The sequence below is a fragment of the Gigantopelta aegis genome, chromosome 4, assembly GCF_016097555.1.
Source record: "Gigantopelta aegis isolate Gae_Host chromosome 4, Gae_host_genome, whole genome shotgun sequence".
In the NCBI taxonomy this organism is placed as follows: domain Eukaryota; kingdom Metazoa; phylum Mollusca; class Gastropoda; order Neomphalida; family Peltospiridae; genus Gigantopelta; species Gigantopelta aegis.
In genome coordinates this window covers 2173345-2199711 of record NC_054702.1, presented here as the reverse complement: position 1 = coordinate 2199711, position 26367 = coordinate 2173345, and the positions used below count along the sequence as shown (strand labels likewise).

General features: G+C 35.3%; 1 protein-coding gene across 8 annotated transcripts in view; it reads left to right on the top strand.

The window, feature by feature from the left end:
* LOC121372468 overlaps positions 1 to 26367 on the top strand; it is a 169332-nt gene that overhangs the window by 54170 nt on the left and 88795 nt on the right. For 6 of the 8 annotated variants that reach the window (XM_041498787.1, XM_041498789.1, XM_041498790.1 and 3 more), the window contains 9 exons: positions 6079 to 6119; positions 6393 to 6454; positions 7692 to 7790; positions 8671 to 8781; positions 9226 to 9310; positions 10704 to 11565; positions 15525 to 15650; positions 17857 to 17908; positions 24839 to 24914. In XM_041498787.1, the coding sequence (XP_041354721.1) occupies positions 6079 to 6119; positions 6393 to 6454; positions 7692 to 7790; positions 8671 to 8781; positions 9226 to 9310; positions 10704 to 11565; positions 15525 to 15650; positions 17857 to 17908; positions 24839 to 24914 (1514 nt within the window). The remainder of the gene's footprint in view (positions 1 to 6078; positions 6120 to 6392; positions 6455 to 7691; positions 7791 to 8670; positions 8782 to 9225; positions 9311 to 10703; positions 11566 to 15524; positions 15651 to 17856; positions 17909 to 24838; positions 24915 to 26367) is intronic. The other 2 variants (XM_041498791.1, XM_041498788.1) reach the window with 1 other exon arrangement.

Below are 26367 nucleotides of genomic sequence, written 5' to 3'. Positions count from 1 at the left end.
AACGGGTAACATACCATCCCCTAGAAATATTTGGGTATGGCACCATACCTTGAAAGTTTTGCAGATTTTTTTTTTTTAGTTGACCATTTAACAAAATTAATGACTTATCATTACTGTATGATTAATGTGTTGATTTAATGGAGAAAAATCCACAGCCCAACAGTAACAGGATACAGTGAAACCTCTGAAAAACGGACCCTCTGTGGTCCTCGGTGGCCTGATTTCATCCATTCAGAACCAGTGTCATGGATTGATGGTCCTCGGTGGCCTGATTTCATCCTGTCAGAACCAGTGTCATGGATTGATGGTCCTCGGTGGCCTGATTTCATCCTGTCAGAACCAGTGTCATGGATTGATGGTCCTCGGTGGCCTGATTTCATCCTGTCAGAACCAGTGTCATGGATTGATGGTCCTTGGTGGCCTGATTTCATCCTGTCAGAACCAGTGTCATGGATTGATGGCCCTCGGTGGCCTGATTTCATCCTGTCAGAAACAGTGTCATGGATTGATGGCCCTCAGTGTCCTGATTTCATCCATTCAGAACCAGTGTCATGGATTGATGGTCCTCGGTGGCCTGATTTCATCCTGTCAGAACCAGTGTCATGGATTGATGGCCCTCGGTGGCCTGATTTCATCCTGTCAGAACTAGGGCCCCACAACTGGTACATCATAGACAACGGTACATACTCTCCTAATTTTGGGAAGTGCATTTAAACCATCCCTTGTAGGAGTAGTCATGTACACTTTCTTCTGTCAGTGTTCTACATTTTGAATGAACTGGCTGGATCTAATGTCTAACAATTTCCTGCATGATGTCATTTGTTGATTTACAGCGTGTGGTTTAATTAAAGTAAGCAATTTGGTATAGGTTTCTGTACCAATAAATCAGTATTGTTTAATAAACATTTGCAATCTCCTGTAGTATTTGGCTATATTACATTACTAGCAGTATTTTATCTGGATAAACACAATTACATAATTTGTGTGAAGCAATCAAAATAAGTGAAGAATGGTTATTCTTGATATCAGAAGGTTATCTCATGTCTAGTAAGATGAGAATAGTACATTGTTCTCCACAAAATCTTCATGAACCAAAACTATGCCTCGTAAATCATGATCCTTTCAGTGTTAATCAAAATATAATGATCTTCACATACAGTATCAATACAATGAGAACGGTGTTATGAATGAATTTGAAGAGATTTTTTTGTAATAATAATATAATATAAATTGTAAACTTGATAAATGGGTCGTAACCTATCAGTTACCAGGATCCATTCTTATAAAAATAAAAGATTTACTCGATCTCTAATGATATCACACACATACAATTTGTATGGTGTTGTCATGGCATTAGAGTCTAGACTGACCAGTCACTATATATATATATATACTTATTTCGCTATCTGATCAGGTCAATGGAATCTTAAACTTAATTTCAACTTCTTTTTGGTTTTAATCAGTGTTTACAGCTGGCTAACTTAATTAGCAAAATTTACATGTAGACACATGGGTAACAGTTAATTTGTTTTTGCAAATTATTTTAAACATTTGTACACAAAACAAAGCTGTAAACTACATGATTTGATATGGATACAAATTTAAGTAGGTGAATAATGTATTATTAATTTTTGAAGTGGAATAGTGACACATGCCTTGAACTTCATGGTGGCAATCAGAAATACATTTTTATGTCATCATAAAATGGGGGAAATATCATAAGCAACACAGCTCCAAGACTACACAGTTGAGACATTTAAAGCTGGTGTTTATTTGTATTTTCGAAGCATAGCTATAAATTGGATAACTTGTCACAGAATGGAAACTGTAACCAAACTGCACAAATTTGTCTTTGCACCTGCACCATGTTTTTTAAAATTATATTACTGATGCATTCCATCCTAGCCAACTAAGGTAAGTCAACTAGGGTCCCAGAAGCAAAGACATGCAGGAAAACCGATGCCCAACTATCCAGATAGCCTGAAGACAAACCAAGTAAGCCTACTAAAATCCTATATTTAGGGGCTGGGAATCAAAATTCTTCAAACTAAGTACCTAGATCGGTGCATATATGTATACAATTGCTACTTGCCACCGTTAGTTTCGTTTTATTGCATTGGTAATAAAGTTAAGTATGCCAAGCACTAGGCTTTTAAACCAATACCTACACTATAAGGGTTTAACCCTTCAAATTAGATAGCTAGGCTAGTTTAACTCCCCCTCCGTCATTGTATTCAATGCTATACAAGGACGGAGGGGGATGGGTGGTCTTGAATGACCGTTGAACTCACTAGAATAGGGACTTAAGACAATAGGTACAACTGTAACACAAAACTAAGATTCACACACAGACTACACGCTCACTGCATCAGTACACAGGGTGCATTGACTAATGATAACAATGCACCCGCCCCCATTTAATGGTCCAGCACGTACTCTAATAAGGAACCGGACAAAAGAATACCGTTCCGAGTACACAATTGCAATGCACCCGGGGGAAGCTGAACAAAAGAATATCGGCCTCCCCCACCCAAACGCCCAATACTTGCTGCTGGTAATAACTTTGTACTTGGTGATGCCTCGACCAGAAGCAGTCAGGCCCTTATAAGGGCCCTATGGGCAACCTAGAGAGACCACACAGCATCGTAAAGGTCTAAAATTAACGAGCTACTCTCGATTCACTAATATCAAAACCTATATTAGCTCGGCCATATACCTTTCGACCGACCGTTCAAAATTGCGCCAAATTCCCTCAATCAAAATTGCGCACCCTTTTCTCTTTGGCATTTAACTGCTCCATTCAAATTCCATAGCTCCACCACCACCCCCACCCGCCTGCTACCGATTTGATCAGGCTGCTGGTGCTCCCTTGCACCTGCCAGTGCAGGCGGTCCTTCCTCTCCCCTCCCCCCACCTTTCCTGTCATGGACGGAGGAGCCGGCCAAGGCCGGCTCTGTGCGCTACAACAGCTTGTTCTGAATGTGCATGTAAAACCCTATGACATGACAGAATGAAAGTTAATAAAACATTTTTTATATTTCTAAAATAGTTTGTTTTCTTTATATGTGAAGCCAAAGAATTACTGACAATCAACACTTAAATGTTTTGCTTAAGAGTATAGGTTTTTATTTTATTTAATCTCAAATACATTTAAAATAGACTATATTTATGTATGCAGATCATATATATATATATATATATATATATGTACACATACACACACACGTGTTTGCAAGGTTTTATCACCTATGTTTCTAGACTGATTATCGGCATCATTCCCCACCATTCCCCCAAAACCAATCTGTCATTTTTTTATTCCCAATTTTGAACTAAAAAATGTCCTAACTGAATGTAAATAATTCCTATTTTATTCTATAAATATATACATGTATTTTGAAAGCAATATGCAACACTTGACAAACTTGAACACTCCATCATTTACCCATAACATTTCATAATGCAAAATAAATATATTAATTTGAATCAATTGCAAGTATATGTTTTGTATTACTCTTTTTAATTCTAACTTCACATAATAAGATTTTTTAAAAATGAAACTGAACATTCCCAATTTTTTATAAAACGACGCTAAAATTCCCAGAATCAAAGCCATGGGTGTCAAGTCAAATTTTAGAAATAAAACCCTGCCTATTTTTAATTACTAATGCAATGCCATGGTAAAATTAATATGCAATGGCACTTTACTGCCTTCGTATAATTGTGTGCATTTCAAAGGCTGCTTCTTCCTCCCAATTTGTCTGAGGCAAACAGGTCTAATAGCTGAGGTGTGTGACATGAGAACATAGTAAATATAAGCAGGAAATAAAATCAAAATGAAAGAGTTTTACAGAGAAGACTTGTACAACATTGTACAACACCGCTAGAACTTTGATGATTTTAGTTATCATTATTGCAACTTTTTGTGTTACCTCAGTTGTTTAAGAGTGGCGCATAAACTGGCGTAATGTCTGTAAAAGATATTCAGGCCACAGTCGTTATTGATTTTTCAAGATTCCCTTGAACAGGTTGGGTTTATTGTACAGGAAGGATTTATGGCAATCCAGACCTCACTTATCTCCAGGGATGTTTGACTGTGGTTAAGAAGGTGTGAATTGATGGGGGTTGATATTAGATGATATTAGGTCTTAATGGCTCAAGTGATCCTTTTCACAGAACTTACAGGAAATGAAATCATGTATGACACACACATACACATACACTTTTTAATGCAATCAGGTTGTTGATGTAGCCGTTAGGAGTTACATATTGTTACGGAAATTGTGTGAAGTGAAAAGCTATTTGACATACATATTCATGAAAATTTGTTTTGATTGTTAATGAAGTTGAATTGTTAACATAGTGATTAGGAGTTGCAGGTTGTTACCTGAACAAGGAAAATAGGATTTTTTTATATAATTTTTTTTGAGGGGTGGGGTGTGAGAGGTGGTTTTGGGGGCGGTTTTGTTATTTTAAAAGTTTGAGTTGAAGATATGAACCAATTTCTGAAACTTGTAAACACACATGTACATGTATGCACACACGCACACACACTCATAGCAAATGTCTTATTTCTTTGGTGAAATTTTATTCTTAATTTAGTCAAAATGAGTTAAGATTACCCTGTGAAATTGTACCTTTTTTGCTGGCTCTTGAAAATTTACATTTTGAAAATAGAACTTGTTAAAATCCAAACAAAAGTTACATATGACAACCATATAGCAAGACATTTTTCTTCTAACTATAAACTCGACATTTTTAAAGAATAAAACAGGTTAATAGCTGAAATAAACATTTTATTGGTTTGTCCAAATTACTGTACAGCAGAAGATTAATACATGATAACAAAATAAGAAAGCATGGGTGTGGGTCTTTTCCTATCTACAAAATGTACATTTTATTGGTTTGTCCAAATTACTGTACAGCAGAAGATTAATACATGATAACAAAATAAGAAAGCATGGGTGTGGGTCTTTTCCTATCTACAAAATGTACATTTTATTGGTTTGTCCAAATTACTGTACAGCAGAACATTAATACATGATAACAAAATAAGAAAGCATGGGTGTGGGTCTTTTCCTATCTACAAAATTTACATTTGGGAGAATAGATTAGATTTGCTGAAATAAAGTGCTTCTTGTTGTTTTGTGTGTGGTGTGTGTGTGTCAGTACAAGTTTCAACACACAAACACTAGGGCGAGCCAACTTCATTGGTTACTCGGAGGTATCTAAAGATGTTCTCTTAGCCACCAAGACGGTTACTGATTCAATTACTCTAGGTATTTTCATGGCTAATATTATTTGCAAGCCAAAGTATTTTGGCATTTCTAAGGTCTAACTGAAGATATATGCATATTTTTTTTAATGTGTCTAGGACAGGTTTATGTAGCATTTCTATTTTAGGTGTGAGCATCATTGCACCAAAGACTATATTTGTGAACAGATAGAAAAGAAACAGTAGGTTTGAGTTATTGACACTCTGCTGTCATATGTAAGGATTAAACAACAGTTTTACCATAACCAGTTTGTTGGTTCCATGGGTCACACTATTTTACATTAATGGTCATTCTGTTTGTGTGTCTGTTACGTAAATTTCAATTTGTTTTGATCATCAGTCAGTTAAAAAATAACAGTAAAAAGAAATTTATGCATTTAGTTAAATTTCTGTTTATATATCCAGCTGAATGAAAGAGAATTGTATATGATCTACCATTTATTATCAAGTATATGTTCTGGGCATTAAAAATATTCAGGTATGACAAATCTGTTGTGAATTACAAAAAGCTCAGTAGCTTCAAGAACCTATCAAATGTATAGGGTTTTAAAAAAAATTATTATCACAAATAGGTTTATTGTACTACTATAATTACAGAGGTTTTACTGGTTCTATGGTAGTGACGTCTTGAGGTGACTGTAGGATCTATTCTTGTTGTTGGTTTTTCATCAGAGCTGCATGTCTGTGGAGTCGTCACTGTGTTATTGGACAATGATCAGGACATGTTTCAATATTTGGAAACACTTGTTTAGGTCCTTTCTATGTTTTTCTAAAATTGATTTAGTATATTTCATTTCTGATTTTAGGGCCAACTTGGATTTGTCGGAAAAGTACCACTGTGCTGAATGTAAGTACTTTATTTATTTATTAAAAATTTTAAAAACTTAAATTATGTTGTTATGGAATTTATCATGTAGGTTTACTCATAAATGCATTTAAGAGGATCATTTTTGCTTTTAATTTATTTGTGGTATTTTTATTTGGTTTAATGATTTGGTGTAAATTTTTCATTGTTCCATTTTTCAATAACAAAGTGATAGGTTTGTATCTTTTGTATAAATTGTTAGTTAATTACTCAGTTAAAGAGAATATACAAATAGATCTCTATTGTTATTTGCAGTGACATCCACCAAGCTTCAAGAAACACTGGAAAGAGAAAAACAGATATGTTCTGAATTAGAGGTTGGTTTAATTGTCAGTTACAAATTACTGATACAAATATAGAGTAAAACCTGTCTAAACCGGACACTGAACAAATTGGGATCCTGTGAAAACCGGCCAAGTTTCGTGGTACCAAAGTTTGTAAATGGCAAAACACCACCCTCTAAACAGCGGATCGTGTGTAAATGGGATCAATAATTGATCCCTGGCATGATCCGGTTTAGACCGGTTTCACTGCTCTTTGTTGCTTTTTAGCATTAATTGGATGATACCTGTTGTTCACTATTGTTGCCATAATATGTTGATCCAAATCAGCACTTTATATATGTATTAAATGACACTTGAATAAACAAAAAAATCATAATTTAATTAAAACATTTCTTGTTTTTAAAAGAAACTTAACAAGATTGTATTTGAATAGCATTGTGATTTGTGTACCCATTTATGTGTACGACTAACCAGAATGTTTTGTTTTGACATAAGGAATGGAAAGGAAATGTTTTATTTAACGGCGCACTCAACACATTTTATTTACGGTTATATGGTGTCAGACATATGGTTAAGGACCACACAGATATTGAGGGAGGAAACCTGCTGTCGCCACTTCATGGGCTACTCTTTTTGATTAGCATTGATTTATTAATCATCGACTATTGGATGTTAAACATTTGTTAATTTTGACATATAGTCTTAGAGAAGAAACCGGCTAATTTTTCTATTAGTAGCAAGGGATCTTTTATATGCACCATCCCATAGACAGGATAGCACATACCACAGCCTTTGATGTACCAGTCGTGGTGCTCTAGCTGGAATGAGAAATAGCCCAATGGGCCCACTGGTGGAGATTGATCCCAGACCGACTGTGCATCAAGTGAGCACTTTACCACTGGGCTACGTCTCGCCCTTGTTTTGACATAAAGTAAACCTAACTTGGTTTTTCATTCTTAGTTTAATGGCATCATTTGATATCTGATTTGTGGGGCACTGGATGAGACGGGCGATCATTCCTGTGAGTCATCAAACCTCAGGCGAGTGCTCTACCGCTGGTCTACATCCCTGACATTGCAAGTAATTGAAAACATGTCGAGTGCATCGTTTTTTATCTTTGGTTAATTACAGCTGTTGCTGGTGTGGTCTGTTTTAACAGACAAATGGCACATCTCTGACCTCATTAAACACTTGATCTTGTAATGGGCAATTTGCAAGGTGAGGGTGTGGGAAGTGATCAATATTGTAGTGGCGCTAATTTTGTTTGCAGGGACATTTATCAAAGGCCAAGCTGGCAAGACAAGTTGATTTACAAGATATATGGAGGCTGGTTCACAAGGAAGCCGAGATGGAGTACGTGGACGATCAGGTTCGTGAGATCGGCAGACAGTGCACAATTGTCGACTGGCTGTGAAAATGGTCAGACGTGTCCACAGTAAGCAAATCTCTCGCATCCACTCGGCCGCCAGTAACCTAATAAATATGATTCTCGTTTTCTTGATTCAGTTATTGAGTGGATGTTTTCAGTTTGTACAAATATAGTCCTCAAAGTAAAACTTACACAATAAAAATTTTATTTTTCTTTCTCACTTTCTTTAAAAAATTAAAAAAAAAAAATGCTTAATTATTTTTTCATTTGGTCAGTAGAGATAGGTTAAAAGATTTAAATTATTTTGACTAATAGATATGAAATAATTATTTTAATCACCTTAATTGCGTTAATAGTTAACTTCTTTTACCTTAATTAGTACCTAGTTAACATTTTATCCTGCATAAATTAACTAAATGTATGTTTAATGACACCTGCAGAACATTGTTTAGAAGGAAGGAAATGTTTTATTTAAGGACACACTCAACACATTTTATTTACAGTTGGTTCTATGGCATCAGACATATGGTTAAAGACCACACAGGTATTGAGAGGAAACCCACTGTCGCCACTTCATGAGCTATTCTTTTTGATTAGCAGCAAAGGATTTTTTTATATGCACCATCAGACAGACAGGATAGTACATACCATGGCCTTTGTTACATCAGTTGTGGAGCACTGGCTGGAACGAGAAATAGCCTAATGGGTCCACTGACAGGGATCGATCCTAGACCGACTGCGCATCAAGCGAACGCTTTACCACTTGGCTACATCCCGCCCCCACATTGTTTAGAAAACCAAAAGACAGTACTAATGAAATATGCTTATTATAGTAATAAAAGATTGTTTTAATAACCAGCAAATGTATTTGATTTTCTAGAATGATAGTCCTGTCTCCAGTTCAACAGACCTTCTAAAGGATCAGATTTCCAAGGAGATCGAAACACTCAAAGGACAACTGGTGAAACGGCAGGCCGCACTTGGTGTTCTGGTTCGTATCAATTCCTAATATTGCCTTGTCCACAATATGGATGATATGACAATCATAGTCTCATTTGTCTGTTTGGTGTTTGTTTGGTGATCAGTTTCAATGAATCACAGAGGAGTACTGAGATGGTCAATGATGGTCAATCTATGCGCATAGAATAATTAATGGGTTTAGCTCATGAGGTGTTTGAGCTGATAATTGAATACTAATTTTATTGACATGTTTTTAAATATGATTAATAATCAACGCCACTGAATATGATTTTCTATAAATACCTTTATGGTACTGAGTTAATTTTAAAACTAAATTGTGGAAAAATGTACACAAATAGATGTTGATAAATTGGAATATTTTTGTTTCCCTTTTATTTTTATTAAATGAAATGTGTTAAAATATTGTGTCCCCATATTGTATGTTCTTCACAGTATAATGGATCTCTGTTTTCAGAAAGGAAAGCAGATGTCGTTGGAGTTGGGAAGCCTGTGTAGACAGTACAACCCCGCACCTCACTCCCCGAGTTCACCTCTTGTCGGTAACTGATGCACTTACTCAATCTTAATCATTTTAATCTTTATTAGCTCATCTGATGCGTGATCTGTCTGGGATTGATCCACATCTGTGGGCTTGTTGGGCTATTTCTCATTTCATCCAGTGCACCATGACTGGTATTTCAAAGGCCATTGTATGTGCTTTCCTGTCTGTGGGATGGTGCATATAAATGATCCCTTGCTACTAATGGAAAAATGCAGCGGGTTTTCTCTCTAAGACTGTAGATCAAAATCACTAAATGTTTGACATCCAATAACCGATGATTAATAAATCAATGTGCTCCAGTGGCAGTGTTCATTCTAGGATGCCCCATTGGTACTATTTTTTCATGAATGGACCAAAATAAATTACGCCAATGCTCCCGACGGCGCACATAAATGTGCCCAATATGCGCAACGTGTTTACTAAACGGTGGTGAGACCGCCATATACACATGGCCATAAAATCAGAATAACCATGTCGGAACATCAGTACATTCAGGCGGCCTCGTTCAATCAAGCAAGGCATGTAGCCATAGCATGTTATCGATTATCATTTTCATTGGTCAGCACTATTGGTTACAATAATTAGATATGTAAGCGTTGATTTCATTGGTCAACCTTGCAATCTGAGAAAATGTTACCGAAACGTAAAAGTGTAGCCTAAATATTCTTAAAAAATGTGCAAAAAATGCAAAGTGGTCTGATTCTAAAAATGATTGTAATAAATATGGTACCTACTATTGCAATTGTAACTTTTTCTTATGATCTGTAGACTGGTTCACATTTTGCGATAGTTTACTATTGTCTTAAGTTGTGAAAATTTACAGACGTCTATGCCACTAACATAACTGACAAATTACTAGGGATAACCTTACAGAGTTTTCCAATTTGCTGACATAGATCAGTGGTCTTCTTGTCACAAATTTACTTTTATTGATGATGCTGAAATTTCAAGCAATTTAGGGTTTTTGGGTCAGTACAAATATTTTGTTGTTGAAAACTTAGTTTTCTGAATATACAAAGTCACTGGAAATAATAGAAAAGCTGATTCAAAACAACTCAGAATGCATCTGAGAACATTTGCAGTTAAAACAGTTCATGTCTTCAGACCCTCTCAAGACTATCTGTTTGAATAAGTTATATAATAGTTGTCCTGAATCCATCCTATTTGTTACCAATGCATCTTGACCCCAAAACTTACCAAATACATTTGTTTTGTTTTAATTATTATTATCTGTGTATTTTGGCATCATGACCCTAGCATAAATCAGCTATATTGATGTAGACATTTACTCAATTTTCAAACTTTGCTTTGAACTGAAAAGACCGTGAAAGCCTTGTAATATAAACTGAACAAATACTGAACACCTTATAATGTAAATAGTTTTATTGCAGATGCTTTGACAATTGATTTCTTTGACGGAAGATACGGCCGGTTGAGACAGAGTAGTAAGAAAGTGTGTACGTTTAGCGGCCTGGCCCACCACTCGTTTGACATGGACAAGTCGAGGTATGATGACAGCAGACTGGCACCACACCACACCTTATCATGTCCATCATTGCACCAGAACAGACAGCAGTGTGCGTGGGATGGCAATCGGAACATTGTATCGTACACCAGTCTTAACACCTCCAGCAGCTCCAGCACCAGTGGAATTGATACCAGTCCACGCTATCACCGCAGTACTGACGGTCAGAACAAACGTAGGGACTTTATTCGCAGTTCAGCCAGACATGAGAACAGTAGTACCACAACAACCACAACGTCGAATAGTGCAGACAGCAATACAGCGTCGGACTGCTCGTACTTGAAACAGCAGCAGCAACAACAGCACAATGTCAATGGTGTGAAGTCACCGGCTGGAGTAAGACGGTTTAGTTTTAAGGCGGCTATTGAAAATAGGAAAGACATGAATGATCATGGTCAGCCTCTGCCTCGGAATCGCAGCTCCAGCTATCATTCTGCTATAGAACAGGGTCAGAAGGATTGCACAGAGGATGTGGGTTATGCTTCGTCCACCACGGACACAACGCCGGAGAATGTAGACAGCCATCATGACTTTATGTTGGGACATGCGGGACCTGTGAGAACCGACGGCAAGTCTGTCAGTTTCCATCTTAAAGCACAGAATGTATATGAGTACTGTGGTGACAAATGTTCAGGGGATGATTTCGATGTGGAGGCTTTAGATTCAGAAGAAGATGCTTATCGTAGCTTTGAGAGTTTCGAGGTTTACCATTCCTCTCAAAATAGCAGGTAAGATGATTTGATACAGATATAATTGTATGGACTTATACTTATATATATATAGTGTAGAAGTGTATCTTGGTAAAAAAAACATTAGGCCAACATTTAAAAAAATATACTGTTTGCTCTATCCTGACCCAAGTTTTTTTATTTAGTTATAAATTGTTTTTATTTTCAGTGTTGATCAAAATAATAAGAAATAATAATAAGATTAAATTGCTGCTGCAACCATCTTATTGTAAAAATAGTGGGTTAGGGTAAGCAAATCATCCATTTTTTTAAAAGATGGCCTAAGCATTAATTTGTTGTGTGTCTATTGTTAGCATAGATTTTTGGGGGTCATGTTATTAAGGCATAAATACCCTGTTGTTCACAGGTTTTATGTTATTTTCAGGCATTTAAAAGGTGTTTGTACAATATTGGTGCATTTTATTAAATAAGCCAAATAATTCATCCTCGAAGTACAACTTTACCAGTGATTCGGCAAATGACCTTCAGCATGTAGTTACCCTCATGTTGTCTATCATTTTCCATGAGTACCATCTCTGTACATGCGTTTTGTTATGAGCATCCTCTAACATTTAGAGCCCAAACCATGTTTAGCCAATGTTAACTGACCACAAGGCTGGCTTCCTTGTCTGCCAGAGCTAACAAATTTGACTTGCCCACTGCACTGTCAACTGTCAACCATTAGTAGGCTATAACAGGAGAATGGGAATACCTCTTAGTGTCAGGTCAAGTGAGAACTGCATATCCTGAAGTAGAAATCACCAGACAAAGCCCACAGCACAGAGCTGATATCAAATGACAGGTTCACAGGTAATGGTTACATGAGACACTCACCTGTTATGGTTGCAGAGACAAGGACTGTGAAGTGGAGTGGACTGGCAAACTTTGTTGTAAAGATGATTCTGATATTTTCCAACATCTTTTCCTACATTTTCAAATGAAGTATCTGCTCCAAAAATAAGATTCAAGTGATTTGATGTTATTGATAAATATGTGGTTAAATAGAAGTCATTCCATATAGTACTACGATCTTTGACCATTTATGTCTAAAAAACATTTAAGAAAGAAAGAAAAAGATTTCATTTGAAAAGCAAGTTAGCATTAAGTAAAGTGATTACCACTGTATACCGAGTTAACCGTGAAGAACTACATAAATATGCTTCAGTTGGCACTGGCATTTATTATATGCTGATTGCCATGGAAATCATCTTGAGTAACACCTTCAGCTCTGTGCATTGTATTATGAAAAGATATAAGATACACACGTGGTTACTATTATTCACAGACAAGATGATGTACCATATGTCACTGTGTATAGGCAGAGTTTCATGTCTGTATATACCTTCATAAAGGGAACCTAAAGGAAATTAAAGTAATATATTTGTTTAATGGCACTTTCTAAACTGGCTATTTGGTAATAGTTTGGAGGAGGCCGAGACAGAGAGAGACAGAGAGAGACAGATATAGGGGAAACCAGTTTTTACAACAAACGCTACTCCCAAAAGTAGCAAGGGATCTTGTATATACACTTTGTTATTGACAGGATGGGACATAACTCACCTTTGATGTATCAGTTATAGGGCAATGCTTGGAATGGGGGGGGGGGGGGGGGGGGGGGGGGGGCAAAAAGAATCCACCGCTGACACAGTGTACTCAGTTGACTGTATAAAGACTTTACTACATTCTGCCTCCAGCAGTACAATTGTCAGTGTATTCAGTTGACTGTAGTATAAGGACATTGCTACATGCTGTCCTCAGCAGTACAATTGTCAGTGTATATAACTGACTGTATAATGACCTGTATATTGCATGTTCATTGGAAATTCAAATCCATCTGATTAGCTTGCCTCTCTTGGGGCAGCTTTGAGACACTGGTGTGTAAGACATGCACACACTTGTCAAGATGTGGCAGTCTTTAGTCTGATTGCTTACCCATTACACCACTGAGGCTTGTAATTCATGCTGTCTTACATAATCACACAGGGTATGCACTTGGGACTTTTTTTTGGACTGGACAATCTGGCCACTCACAGCAACACTTTGACTTTCCCCGTACAACTTTTGAATGGCCCGCGACCGAATTTCGTTTTAAAAAAGAACTTACTTAAATTGCACTTTAAAAACATGTTATTATATCAGACAAACAATAATAACAACAGAAAAGAAGGAAACAGAACTTGTTTTAGTTTTATTACAAACTGTTGTAATTAAATTCTAATTTTTGTGTTGTCACGGGCCCCACACAGTCAAAAATCTGGAATGTTTTACCAAAGTCCGGTCTTGGAATAAATAAGGTGCTTTTATTGACCGTATGACGAGGAATTAAAAAAAAAAAACCTAAGCTGACAGCAATCTATACAAACAATAATCACATCCACTACAGAGCAATCTATACAAACAATAATCACATCCACTACAGAAATAAACATACAACACAAGTTAAAGGCATAATTATCACTATTTAACTCGCCCCAAAACCAACTCGCCCCACACTGTTTAGTCAACTCATATCGTTACATTTTGAAAATTAATATACCAACATTTTAAGCTAATGTGCATTAAATATTGTTGAATATGCACACCAGTCGGAGTCCAAAAGCCTTGCCTGATCATTCCTTTAAGGACACAAGGAACAAACTAAATTAGGCTTGACAGTTCATTGTAATAGATTATTATTTATCCGATATTAAGATCTCCCCAATATAAAACCATTTAATAAGCGGTAGTAATAGCGGAGTTTCACTGCAGTAATATTAATAAATAAAATGACACCAAAGTTGTAGACGTCGATTTTTAATTTTGTCACAATTATTTATGGACAGTAAAGTTTGAGGCGAGTTGGCTTTGGGGCGAGTTGACCAGCATTCCTATTTAACACTCGTATGTGCACAGGCAATGATAGCTGTTGTTGACATCATTGACAGTGACAATTGGGTGTTTGGTATAGTAGACTCGGTATATTCCGTAAGAAACGAAAACGTTCCAACACAATGTAACGTCAGAAAACCTCAGTCTCGTAAACAAAATCTGTTTGCGAAACATACCGTATCGGAATGTGACGAGTTGTTCCGATTGTAACTAAATGGAAAGTAAAGATGGACATGGCCGAGGTGTTCTGATTGCACCTACATGTTGTATGAATACATTTATGTGGTCGAGATTTTCCAAATACATAATCAAAACTAGCCGAGGCATTCCGAATGGTTTTAGACTTTGATATAATGGGGAAGTGGTCGTTATTATGTCCTATATGGGTTTGGTTGCGCAGATATTAACAGGAAACCAGCTGAAAACCATAAATAAAAAATAACTTACCGATCTCTTACAAACATTAGTTATTTGCATTTTTATAAACAATAAAATATATGGAAATTTTCTGTCATTAAGCGGGCAACACGTGATAAGGTTTTGACTTGCCCGATGCTATTTTGACTCGCCGTGAGCGATCAGGCAGCCGTAAAGTGCACACCCAGATCACAGATAAAAAGTTTAAAAATGAAGAATTCTTAAAATGTTAGGTTCAGTTTTAAAAAACAAAATTGTTATAAAATAAACAGTTTTCAGTTATTTGAACAGGAGACATATCTTATTTTCTTGTCAGACCATGTTAATTTCTTTTTGACAAAATGGAGCATGATAAATATTTTTCGTAAAGTACCATTGTTGAATAATTTGAATCTATCAAAATTGGAATTTAGTTTAATTGATTGTAAAGTAATGTACATGTAAGTAGATAAGTTTTGTTTCTTTGTGTTGTAAATAGAAATTGATGTTTATTGAGTTGTTCACTAACTGTATCAGTTGTCTTTTGATGACCATGACATACTAATCTGTGTCTTGTAGTTAGTTAGAAGTCTTATCATATATTATTTATTAATATCCAAATATATTACAGTATTAATATCCATATAATTCGATACTCCAAGCATATTCTTAAGTAAAATAGCTTACACTTTCAGACAGTTGTTAAATCCACCCAGGAAATTATCAACGTTGATAGAAGAGGACATTGATCACTTTGATGGTCATGGAGATACAGACTTTGTTTCTCCTAAAAAACAAGACAAAACTCTGAAATATTCAAGGTAGTTAGGGTTCTTTCTATTTACATTTTTCATTACATTTTAAATTTAGTTTTCATTGTTGTTTTGGCATAATTCATCGAGTGATCATTCTTTTTCCTCTTTCTAATACATGTTTAGGGTGGGGTATGATTCTAATACATGTTTAGGGTGGGGTATGATTCTAATACATGTTTAGGGTGGGGTATGGTTCTAATACATGTTTAGGGTGGAGGTATGGTGGGGGCTGACATGCAGTTACTACCCATAAACTGTTATTGTTGTTTTAGTCAGTTGTTATTGTTGTTTATTTCAGTGCATGTTGATTATCACCACCACCCCCACCCCCCACCCCCACCCCCCCAAAAAAAGTGAGCATTTCTAACTAGACAACGAAAAAAATATACTGTATTCAAATATATCTGCATTATTCTATTGATAATGATATGTGTCTTTGTGTGTGTACACACACACACAAATGCCCACACACACAAATACATAAATAATTAGTTTAGAATTTATGAATTATCGTCATTGTGAATTTATTTTGTGCAAGTTGACTAAACATCTTAAGTTGTTAGTTAAATACATGGTTGTTAGAAGTTACACATACCTTTTTTAAATTTGTCTTTTAATGCTTGGCAACACCCCGGCATAAAATTGCAATAAAATCCTTCTGTTGATCACATGTGTAACTATCTATAGATGTGACTCGGGGTTTGGTGTGCATAATCTCTTTATTTCAGCTCATTTATTGTAGGACAACTATTCTTAAACATATCTTTCATGATATTTAGTTTTGAAAACATGGTAAAGTAGTCACGTCTACAGTAATATTATACAGTGTACATTATATCAGGGAATATTTTGTTTTTACATTTTGATTAGCAACAGTAACTAACTAACTAAAAATTGATTAGCAACTACTATTTAACATTTTAAAATTGTGTAGCAATCTGTGAAACTTGCATAGCAAATTACAATGCGATACTGAATAAAATGTGACAGGGCTGTATATATTACAGTATAAAAAAGAATCCTAACTAGCATTGAAACAGTTGGTTAAGTCACATTCAGACGGCATGTTAGTTCATGTATGTATTACCCACCTTATATGCAAATATGTTTGCGAATAAAATTTGTTACATCACTCTTTAGTATATACAGAACATTGTTTTTGGTGACTATCATTAGATGGATGTGATGTGATAGAAGGAGATGGTCCTTGTCGAATTGTTTGTGAGTGCTCGGCCTCCTAACATGCCACTGTTCACCAACCTTTTGGGTGTTCTCGGCCAAATAATAAACCCTTGCCTTAAATACAATCACATATCTGTCTGCAAAGTCGGCCAGATAAATGTATTGTTGATTACATTCTTTCACAACTTGTGGATATCACTAATAAAGATTGTTTGGTTTGGTATGTGATGTGCATTTTTTATTCTTCTGCATCTTGTGCATGTGTTCAATCAGCAACATCTAATCGGAACACTGACGTTTTATCGGAACACTGACTTCGCGCATATACATGTAGCATGGCGAGATTGTTTGAGTGAATTATTTTTGTTGTGAAATTGTTTGTGTATATTTTTAAAATAAAGTAATAAATACATGTGTGTTCTAGTGATAACTGCAGAAATAAAAATCACAAAATGCAAAACATATCTTTGTTTTCGAGAACAGCACATGAATAGTTCGTTCGTAAAATTACACAAAGTTATCATTTAAATCTAATGCATCTACTGATAAGTACGTCTTGAGATAAAATAATGGAAATTTTTAACAAACTTCATGTGTAAAGAAGTTAGTATCACACACATGGTTGAATGTTGGTATTGTGGTTTGACATTTCCCAGGATAAAAAAAAATCTTATATAAATTAGACCTTGTTAATTTACTAACTTTGTTTGGTGAAATACTGGCATAAAAAAGTTCATCAATTTTAAATCCACCACCTATAACAAAAAATAATTATTTTACAAATTTAACTCTTTCTGAATGTTTTTTGTGTGTGTGTGTGCATGCATGCATGCGTGCATGGGTGGGCGTGTGCATGTGTAAGATTTTTATTGCTAAATATTCATTTCTGTTCTAGTTTTAAGCCCAGTTTAGCTAAACTGTTCATAGTAAGATTGTAATAATTTGGTCTTTTGGATATTTAATAAATGATATAATATATAGATTATATCAGATATGGTTACAGGTTTATTGTGTGTTATTTACATTTCAGATTAGAGTGCAATAAGCCAATAGACAGTGCCAAGAATATTAGTTGTGAAAAGGTAAGTTGTTCTTTCCATATTAGGCCAATTTTACTTACAACAATAAATACATTTTTTAATTTTTAAAATTGTGTGTGTGGTGGGATAACATTCATGTAGAAAGATTGATTACTGATAGTTACACAAATCCCTAAACTAACAAGACAGTTGATAAGTTAAAAAAAAGAAAAAGAGGCTGGAGCTGTTGTCTTCCATTATTAGACTTTTTTTATCAAAAATAATAAGTACTTGTAAATTCCGAAAACTTGCACATACCCAAACACCATGGCTCTCTGCATGCACGAGAGCACACAAATGAATGAATGAAAGGAATGAAGTAGGTGAATGAATGAATGTTTAATAGCCAACATTGGCTATTGGAATATGTTAAAGTGCATGTAAAAAAAGTAAAGTGTGTTTTATTTAATGACGCCTCTGGAGTACATTGATTTTTATCTTATCATCGGCTATTGGACGTCAAACATATTGTCATTTAGACATATTTCTTTAAAGGAAACCTGCTGCTGCCACATAGGCTACTCTTTCTGATAAGCAGCAAGGGGTCTTTTATATGCACTTTCCCAGACAGGACAGCACATACCATGGCCTTTGATGAACCATTTATGGGCCACTGGTTGGAACAGAAAATAAAATGTATGCATGTGTGCACATACACACAGAGAGATATGTATCAGAAACTTAAAAATGTCTTCAAAATTAATAGTTTTCCTCTAAATGAGAAACATACTGTTATTGTGGCATACAGTTCACTAACCAATTAGCAGATGCATCTGAACAGCTTTGAAGAGCTTAATAACAGACATTTCTTACTTTGCATGCTGTGCATTTTGCGTACAGCGAACTCTCAGATGATGTTGTGAGTAGTGATCATATTTTCAAGAGATCCTCTTTTCCAATAGGTTGTAAATCTCCTAACCTTGGCCGCTGTGGTTCTTGACTGCTCACTTTATGACATGCTTGGTAGATACTTAATATGATAGGGCAGGCAGTGAAAGCTAACACTGTGATTGGGGTTCCTCTTGATGAATGAACCTGCTGAAGTGTTCAGCTATCTACAGTGTGCAGGGATGATCAAGATAGCAAACCCAGTACAGTACACCTTGCAAAAAGTGTATGCTTATAAGATGTTCCTGTTACTCCAACAAACAAGGCCATGAAAAGATCCATCACAATCAACACATAGCTTCTCTTGTGTGTCTGTGATTTAGTAATTAGTGTTGATTTCATTCTTACTTAAGAACACATCATGTCTATTTTTTATATGCATTTTGTCATCAAAGAAATTGCTGAATGGATTGATGGCTAACAAATCTATCAAAAACAAACAACCTGATTTCTTCAGCTTTATGTTGTTTATGTACACATGTGTTTTGTCGTTACCAACAGGATATTGTTCAAATGATTTCCTGATCTCAATTCGGTATTAATGTCGATTTGTTCTTGGAATCTGGAAATGTGAAAGAAAAATTTGTGTTGTGGTATATTCTTGAAAAACGGATGCTGGCATTACTGGCTTAATGGTTTTTCCTCTGGAATTATACGACTGGTTTATGTGGTCTTTATGGATGGTACCACTAATGACACAGGAGAAAAACTTGTTTCGTTTCTTTGTTGGGAGGATAAGTTGGAACTCCAGGTTTGTTTTTAGCTTCTTGGTTTATTTTTATTTTCAGATCTTTGAGAATTCTCTTGACAATTAACTAATATGAGGGTAAAGTTCAGCATACCATGTGTTGTACTACATGGTATGTAATTTTCAAAGAAACATTAATTTGCAAATATGGGTGGGTGGGTGAGAGTGAGGGTGGATGAGTTGCCAGCTAGATGAATGAATTGATGGATAGCTGGGCATTTTTCTATACATATACAAAGTTCACATTGTAATCGAAAAAAATAAAGTGCTTTCCAATCACAGTTGGAACTAGATTTATTTACATTTTGGGTGGTTTGAAGTCAAATCCATCTGGCTAAGAAAATAATAGGATGAAGAAACAAAGTAGGGGTCTTTACTTAGTGACACCTAGTACATTGTTTAATCACTGCTGTGAAGTATCTAACCAATAGAATTATAATAGATTTTATTACACACCTATTCAATCTTACTATAGTGATAAAGACATATTCAAACCGTGTAATAAATTTATTTTGCATTACACATATGTGCAATCTGGACCTGAACTTTTTAAATGGGGAATTCCCTTTTTATTTTTACTTTTATTTACTGACGTCATATATGATTTACAAATGATGTCACATTGTATTTGAAACATTACACAAGGCTGCCGCAGAGTATGATTCATAATGTTAAGCAGATCCATGAAAGGAGTTTTGATCATAGATTTAACAAAGTGACGTTACGACGTTAAATTCGCTTCTAAATTACACTCGTTTATTTTGTGAAAGAACATACCACTCGACCGCTACATATATATTATTGCTCAAAATAAATAGGAAGCAAAAACAACGTATATGTGAAGTTCTGTATATTTACTGCCATTTAAATTTGGAAATGTCTGCTAGTAGACAAATTTAACCGACTGTAGTGTTAGTCCATACCTCTCTTTTCCCCTCTCTCTCTCTCTCTCTCTCTCTCTCTCTCTCTCTCTCTCTCTCTCTCTCTCTTAAATTAAATGTTAGACACTAAACACGCATAGTTTAATTTATATCTATCTCCACTTCAATTATCTAAATAATTATGTTAGACACCAAACACCCATAGCTTAAAATTTCTCTCTCTCTCTCTCTCTCTCTCTCTCTCTCTCTCTCTCTCTCTCTCTCTCTCTCTCTCTCTCTCTCTCTCTCTCTCTCTCTCTCTCGCTCTCTCTCTCTCTCTCTCTCTCTCTCGCCCGAAGTGTCTAAATAATTATATGTTAGACACTAATCATCCATAGCTTAAAACATCTATCTCTTCACCCAAAGTGTCTTAATAATTATATGTTAGACACTAAATATCCATAGGTAAAAATATCTGTTTTCATCCCATGTGTCTAAATAATTATGTTAGATAGCAAACACCCATATCTAAATACATGTATATGTCTTCACCCCAAGTGACTAAATAATTATATTAGATAGCAAACACCTATATCTAAATACACATGTATATATCTGTCTTCACCCCAAGTGTTTAAATAATTATATGTTAGACACTATACATCCATAGCTTAAAATATCTCTCTCCACTACAGTTGTCTAAATAATTATATGTTAGACACTATATATCCATAGCTTGAAATATCTCTCTCCACTACAGTTGTCTAAATAATTATATGTTAGACACTGTACATCCATAGCTTGAAATATCTCTCTCCACTACAGTTGCCTAAATAATTACGTTAGACACCAAACATCCATAGCATAACAAGTGTCTTAATACAAAACAACACCTATTCAAACTAAATAAGTGTGAACAATTTCGTATTTTTGTAATAAAAAAAACTTTCAGGAGTTACTTTTAAGTATGATGACCAATTACTAACATATACCCAATAAGGCACAGCCAGTTAGGCAGAGAGACTCTTGTTAATTTTCAGGGCACTGGAGCAATGACTAGGGCATTGTTGGAATTTGCCGCATGGCACCATTAAACTCAAGAACTGAAAAAGTGTATTTTTATAACATCTGTACTTTTTAGAGCAGAGATAACAAAAATGAAAACCTACCAGTAGGTAGAGGATATTCATGTTTTCTGTCAGATATGATTGATATTTCACTGAGTGAAGTTTGTAATCGTATCACATAGGCTGCGGTTACATGATGACTATGATATAAGATTCCAGTGTTCACAAAATGAGATATCAATCATACTGGAAACTTCTCAAAGATGTTGACATAATATAAAGGAAGGATAAAACTGACCAGATTTGCACATGAAACATGACTTTTCACCATTTGTTTTATGATTATCTGAGCTGAAATATATTAGTTTGACTGTTTTTAAAGAAGAAAACATTCATCAACAACAAGTATGGAGTGTTATTTCATTGGTTTCATATTGTGTTTGATGTGTTAACCTATTCAGGCATCGAGTGCTGATATGAAATGAAACAGGTGTTATTTTCACTAGTGATTGATAAAAATATTATTTACTGTTTTGTCATATTTAAAAAAACAAAAAACATTTCTGAATGTAAATAATAATTTTTCAGGAAAGAAAACATTGTTTAAAAAATTTGGTCGCTATCATTATAATTATTTTGTTTTATCTGCCTTATAAAATATAGTGCAAGGAAGTTAAAAAGTTATTTTTTTGTGCAATAAATCTGTTGCTTCCAATTTTGTTTTATGGTCTTAAACACGCTCTCTCACAGATGGTTGACCTAATTATTGACCCAACAAGGTATTATATGACAATATATACATTTGATTTGTACCTAAAAGTACTTTATTGAACCATTTACATAACCGCCATATCACACTTATTATTGATATTTTATAAAAATAATTGAATTATGGGTACGGTCCATAATTCTGAGAAAAATAACTGCTATTTGAAGAGCAGAGGTGTGACGTATTATTTTGAGTCACATGACGGGCATTCCCCGAATAACCGTAGTGCCAAAACGATTTACCAAGCTCGTGTAACGAGAACACTTGACCGTCCTCTGCGACGTAGGGTAAATAAAAAAAACAAAACAATGAAAATAAGTTATTAAAAAATAATAAAAACATGTACTGAATGATAATAAGCTTATACATTAATTTATTTTAGTAACAGAAGCATGTTAAACGTCGACAATCCCGACTAGTTAGGCCTTTGCATCTATAAGTAAATTTATCGTTAGTCGTCGGCGAAAAACTCTAAACATCTGGATCACAAACACCGTCATTTTCCATCTTGTCAAATTCATTATTATACATAATATGCCATAACATTAACAGCTGACTTGGGATAGGAATTGTTACATTTTTAAAGAATACTCTAAACTAGACAGTGTTTATATACGATGTGACTATATATACGAAGGCCGTGTCTATAGCCTTCACTAAAGAGGGCTGGCTATATTCACAGCAAAAATGTATATAGGCAGTAAATAAGTACATGTATTTGATTGATCCATATTACTGAACCATCTGGAACAGGAGGAATACATACTAAGTACTGTACGAACAGTGCATTTTCTGAACAGGGGAGGTGGTGGGGGAGTATATGAATTTAGCAGACCCTTTTGTGTACGTTTTCCATAGATATATGAATAGCGTCATATTGTCCCTATAGTACTAACAAAAAATTAATTGCAAGGGGCAATAAAACTCAAAATAATTTTTTTTATAGGCTACTAGTAAAGCTGAGACCACTCCCGGGTCTTCGTCTAAATTTATGTCATGTTTTTGTAACTATTATTATTATTAGCCTACTACTACCTTTTTGGGGTGGAGGGGCGGTGTTTTATCTGGAGGAGTTTAGGCTATAAAAATGCAAGATTAACGTGCGTGCACACACGCACAAACGGCAGGCTGTTCCTGCACGTAGAACTGGATTCAACTGGGTTAAGTAATAATTAGCCAACCTTTGGACGACAAAACATGCAACAATACACTGTTTTTTTTATGCTGTACATTAAAACCGAAATACCATTTTGCGAACCAGTCAAAATAATTTGCACACACACCTAATAATAATAATAAATGGTGAGTTCATGTTCCGACTGTTTATTAATTTATTTCAGCATATTCGCGGTTATTTTCGTCATGAAATAATATATTTTTTATTATTTGCCATGTATATAGCTGGCCCTCATTTGCCAAGTCTCTATACACGGCGATCGTTTATATAAAATCCAAAACTACATTATACGGTTGTCGTATATATAGCCTCATCACTACGAGTCTGTTTTCCCATATTGTTCATGTCTCCTCACAAGAAGAGTTCCAGATTTTAAAAAAATAAGTGTATCATGGAATTCCCTCGATTGTAGTTCAATTAAAATGTTTTGGATCATACAATAACTAGGTTTGGAATTCCAAATGAATGTAAGTTTCATTTATAATGCATATTTAGAGAAACAAGGCCCACTAAATCCGTGATTGAGCTCCTTTAATAACAACAGTGTCAATTAATATTCAGACATGATTATTTTCCATTATAAAACAGATTTCCAGGGGTTTTTTTAATATTCCATTACCGATTTTTATTTTCCACTTGTTCTAGTTTTTAACAAGTGGCCATATCTCAGTCTGCATTAACATTGCTATGTTTGAGTAAAATCAGGGGTTTTTTCCGATAGGATGTGCACTCATGTTTGAATATTACTGATTTTACTTATTCTAGATTCACACTGATTACTGGTGTTGAAATTTTTTTACACTTCTGCATTCATGTCAGCATCACAGAAAACCTTGTTAAACATTTACATCACATTTTACAGGCACACACATTTTGCTTCAGAAATAGAATATTTCAAAGGCAATATTAAATGAAAGAAATAAGATACACTTTCTACAGTAACAGGCTGCACCTAAATATAGGAGCTTGGGCATTTCGCTAAATTTTCACCACATTAATACTGGTTTATATGTGAGGAAAAATTGGATTAGTCAGTAAAATTTATGTTACATTAAGATAGCATTTGAATATTTGTCTATGAACAAGGATGCTTAAATAGATTATTTTAATATTTTTTCCACTTCAGCGTTCATTTTGACAAGTAGCAAGTTTATGCACATGATTACACTCTACAGTCTAGAGATGAAACATAATGGAATAAATTCACTTGATGTTGCAAGTGCGGCACAGTTAGATACCAAAAACTCAAATTACCAAGCAGTCGGAACAAATCTAATTAGGCAAAGTGGCAATTCAAAGTAAGTTATTGCAGGCTACTGCGTGCATCTGAAGTAGCTGGCAAAAACTAGTGAAGCTAACATTGGGGGATTCTGGGCTATTCACGTCACTGTATTATTATTTTTTTAAATCTTTCTTTTTTACAGGGTTCTTCTGAAAGGGTTCCTAAAATTACAACCAGAGTGATGCCAGGAAAAAGTGGAAAAGGTGATCTATCTCATGGTAATTTAGAAAACATAATTTGCATGTTGATAATTAAATGAATAAACCATACATGGCTGACAGAGGTGGAACATTCTTAACCTGTACTCTTATTCACGCATCACAACATCCCTTCCTGCTACATTTAGTTAAAGTGTAGATTAATGATTCTTTAGAGCAAAAGAAAAAAAAGGTTATGAATCATTTCTGTGTATGCCACGGTACAAAACAGAGAGGAAATGTAAAGTAACACATCTGGCGTCTGAAAATGCTTTCAGATAATTTCTGTTATTAACTTTTCATTCATGCTAATTTCCTTTCCAGCCTTATATCCATGTGTTTCAAGCATGCTGTCCTGGGCATACACATTGGCTATCTGGGCTGTCTTGTGGAAGACAGTTAGTAGATTAGCGATCTAGAGAGGTCAATGTAGTGGCTTTACACCTCCACATTTAGCCATTAAACTTTACTCTGGGTAGGAGCTGGTACCGAAAAGTTTGTAAGTTTGTTTTGTTTAACGACACCACTAGAGCACATTGATTAATTAATCATTGGCCATGGGATGTCAAATATTTTGTAATTCTAACATGTTGTCATCTGAGGAAACCCAGTACATTTTTCCTAATGCAGCAACAGATCTTTATATGCACTTTCCCACAGACAGGAAAGCACATACCAAAGTCTTTGACTAGTTGTGGTGCACTGGATGCAATGAGGAAACCCCAGTCAGTTGACTCAACCGACTGAGCTAAATACAACCCCGGAGCTGGTACTGAGACATGAACCCAAGACCTACAAGCCTTTATTCCAATGGCTTTGTGATAATTTTCAAGAATACTTACTCAGGACATTACACAGACTAATTAACACTGTCTGGACCTTGGATTATGTGTGTGTGTGTGTGTGTGTGGGGGGGGGGGGGGTTGACAGATTAAATAATTTCCCATTTATGTTGAACCATGTGAATAATAACTGTATATATTAACTGGGCTTGGATTTGATTTATTGCAGGATTTTACAAATACATGAGCAGGATATAGCCCAGTGGTAAAACACTCTCTTAATGCATGGTTAGTCTGGGATCGATCCCTGTCAGTGGGCCCATTGGGCTATTTCTTGTTTCAGCCAGTGCATCATGACTGGTATATCAAAGGCTGTGGTATGTGTTATCCTGTCTTTGGCGTGGTGCATAATAAAAGATCCCTTGTTACTAATGAAAAAATGTAGCAGGTTTCCTCTGTAAAAATTACCAAATGTTTGACATACAGTAGCTGATGATTATTAAATCTTTATTCTCTAGTGGTGTTGAAAAACAAAACAAACTTTTTACAAATACACCACCTATTCTGTTTCCTCCCAAAAGAAAACAAGCACAATTATTTTTACCAGATTTGACAATCAACGTTCAGCAGGTATTAATGTTTATGTGCCTTTCCTGGGCTAATTAACCTGTCCTATTTTCTCAACTTAGCAG